The 1,446-nt window shown below is 45.2% G+C and overlaps 1 protein-coding gene across 1 annotated transcript; it reads right to left on the reverse strand.

The window, feature by feature from the left end:
* Window positions 1-480: 480 nt before the first annotated feature.
* On the reverse strand, window positions 481-1,149 carry T265_12207 (hypothetical protein; the record flags this gene model as incomplete). The annotated part of the gene is made up of 2 exons (XM_009179347.1): window positions 481-800; window positions 923-1,149. 2 exons carry the CDS (start codon window positions 1,127-1,129, stop codon window positions 606-608), a joined length of 402 nt encoding a protein of 133 aa, XP_009177611.1.
* Between the last annotated feature and the right edge of the window lie 297 nt (window positions 1,150-1,446).

The raw sequence follows: 1,446 nt of genomic DNA on the forward strand, positions 1-1,446 counted from the left end.
AGTAAATTCGCGGTCTAACCACTTGAGGCATCTCCTCCCGATAAGTTGAAGAATGGAATTTGAAATCGGGGACACCGAAACAACCTCCGGGTAAGTTTAAAAAAGTGTAACTTCCTTTTTAGGTGACCGAATTAGGTTGGGTCAAGTCACACAGATAAAGTCAAGTGAGCCGATCGAAGTAACGGATGATAAGCAACAATATGACCAAAAACGTTAGAGTACAACTACAGTCGTTGAATCATATGGTCTGTGTGGGATGATCAAACGGATCCAGGTAATGAGAAACATATAGAAAAGCTGTTCATATAAGCTTATAGACGGCAAAAGACAAAGGGTTGTTACAAAAGGTGAGTGTAGATTTGCAAAGAGCTTCTCTCGGTATGTTCCTCTTAACCGGGTCAGTGACTCTAGAAGTGGGACGAAAGTGACCTTGTTATCGACTAAAGTTCGTCCAGATGGCAAACATGAATATACCAGGGTAAACAGTAGATATCAGTTCGTGTGGTGTTAGTAGTGTTGAGTTAAATCAAGTGAAATACGATAACGTAAAAGAAAGCAGTCAGATGAGTACATCTTCCGAAAAACCAGCAGCGTAGAAGTGCGGCTCAACCAGGATGGCAAACCAAGGTGTGTTGTGAGACATATGAATCAATCCATGCCTGACTCTTAGTGCATTGAGAAACGGGGCAAAAGAGACCGACGCCATTACCTTCATTATGGCCAGTAAACCGACGCATCCTATGTCGGCCCAGCAACCAATTCCGGCGCAGTCGAGAGCGTTTTTGGAAAATCCCAAACCACTGTTGATGAAGAGGAGTAAAAAATGGCCTTAATATGGATAAAATAAGCGATACGAGAGTTCAATAAACCTGTCTCTCAGAGAAGGAAAACAGCGTTATGAAGGCCAATGGGCGTTACTTACATCAACCGAAGCGTTCCCAGAATTTATCAATAAAGATGCGATTGAGTCACTCGATTGCCCGGTAGACGGAGCTGCTTCAGTATCAACAGCACAACCGAACGGAAACAACTGCCTGTCGAGCAACGGTGGAGACCATTCAGGCAGTTGACACAACCTTCTGTACAATTCCGGATGTCGGGCAGCGCGGAACCATGCGCGATTAACCATTGAACAGGCTATCAGGGCATCTGAATAGGGAAAGCAGAAGAGTGAATGGCTTCAGATGGAACAGACGTACAACATATTAGCTTCCGGAACAAATGAGAGCACGTTGGGTTACTTCGATCTGCGGGTACAATGCGGCGTTTGAAACGAAGTCAGTCCTCGCGTTCCTTCTCACCCTGGCTCGAACCCGGGGGAGATGCAGCCAGGTTACACAAACAAAAGCGTGTCACGCGAATTGAAGACTCTGTAGTAGGAGCTTGCACGATAAGCTCTTCTTTGTCCCTAACTTTTGTCCAGCGAACAGGTATATCATGTGAGTG

The sequence above is a fragment of the Opisthorchis viverrini genome (assembly GCF_000715545.1).
Source record: "Opisthorchis viverrini unplaced genomic scaffold opera_v5_1996, whole genome shotgun sequence".
Taxonomy (NCBI): domain Eukaryota; kingdom Metazoa; phylum Platyhelminthes; class Trematoda; order Opisthorchiida; family Opisthorchiidae; genus Opisthorchis; species Opisthorchis viverrini.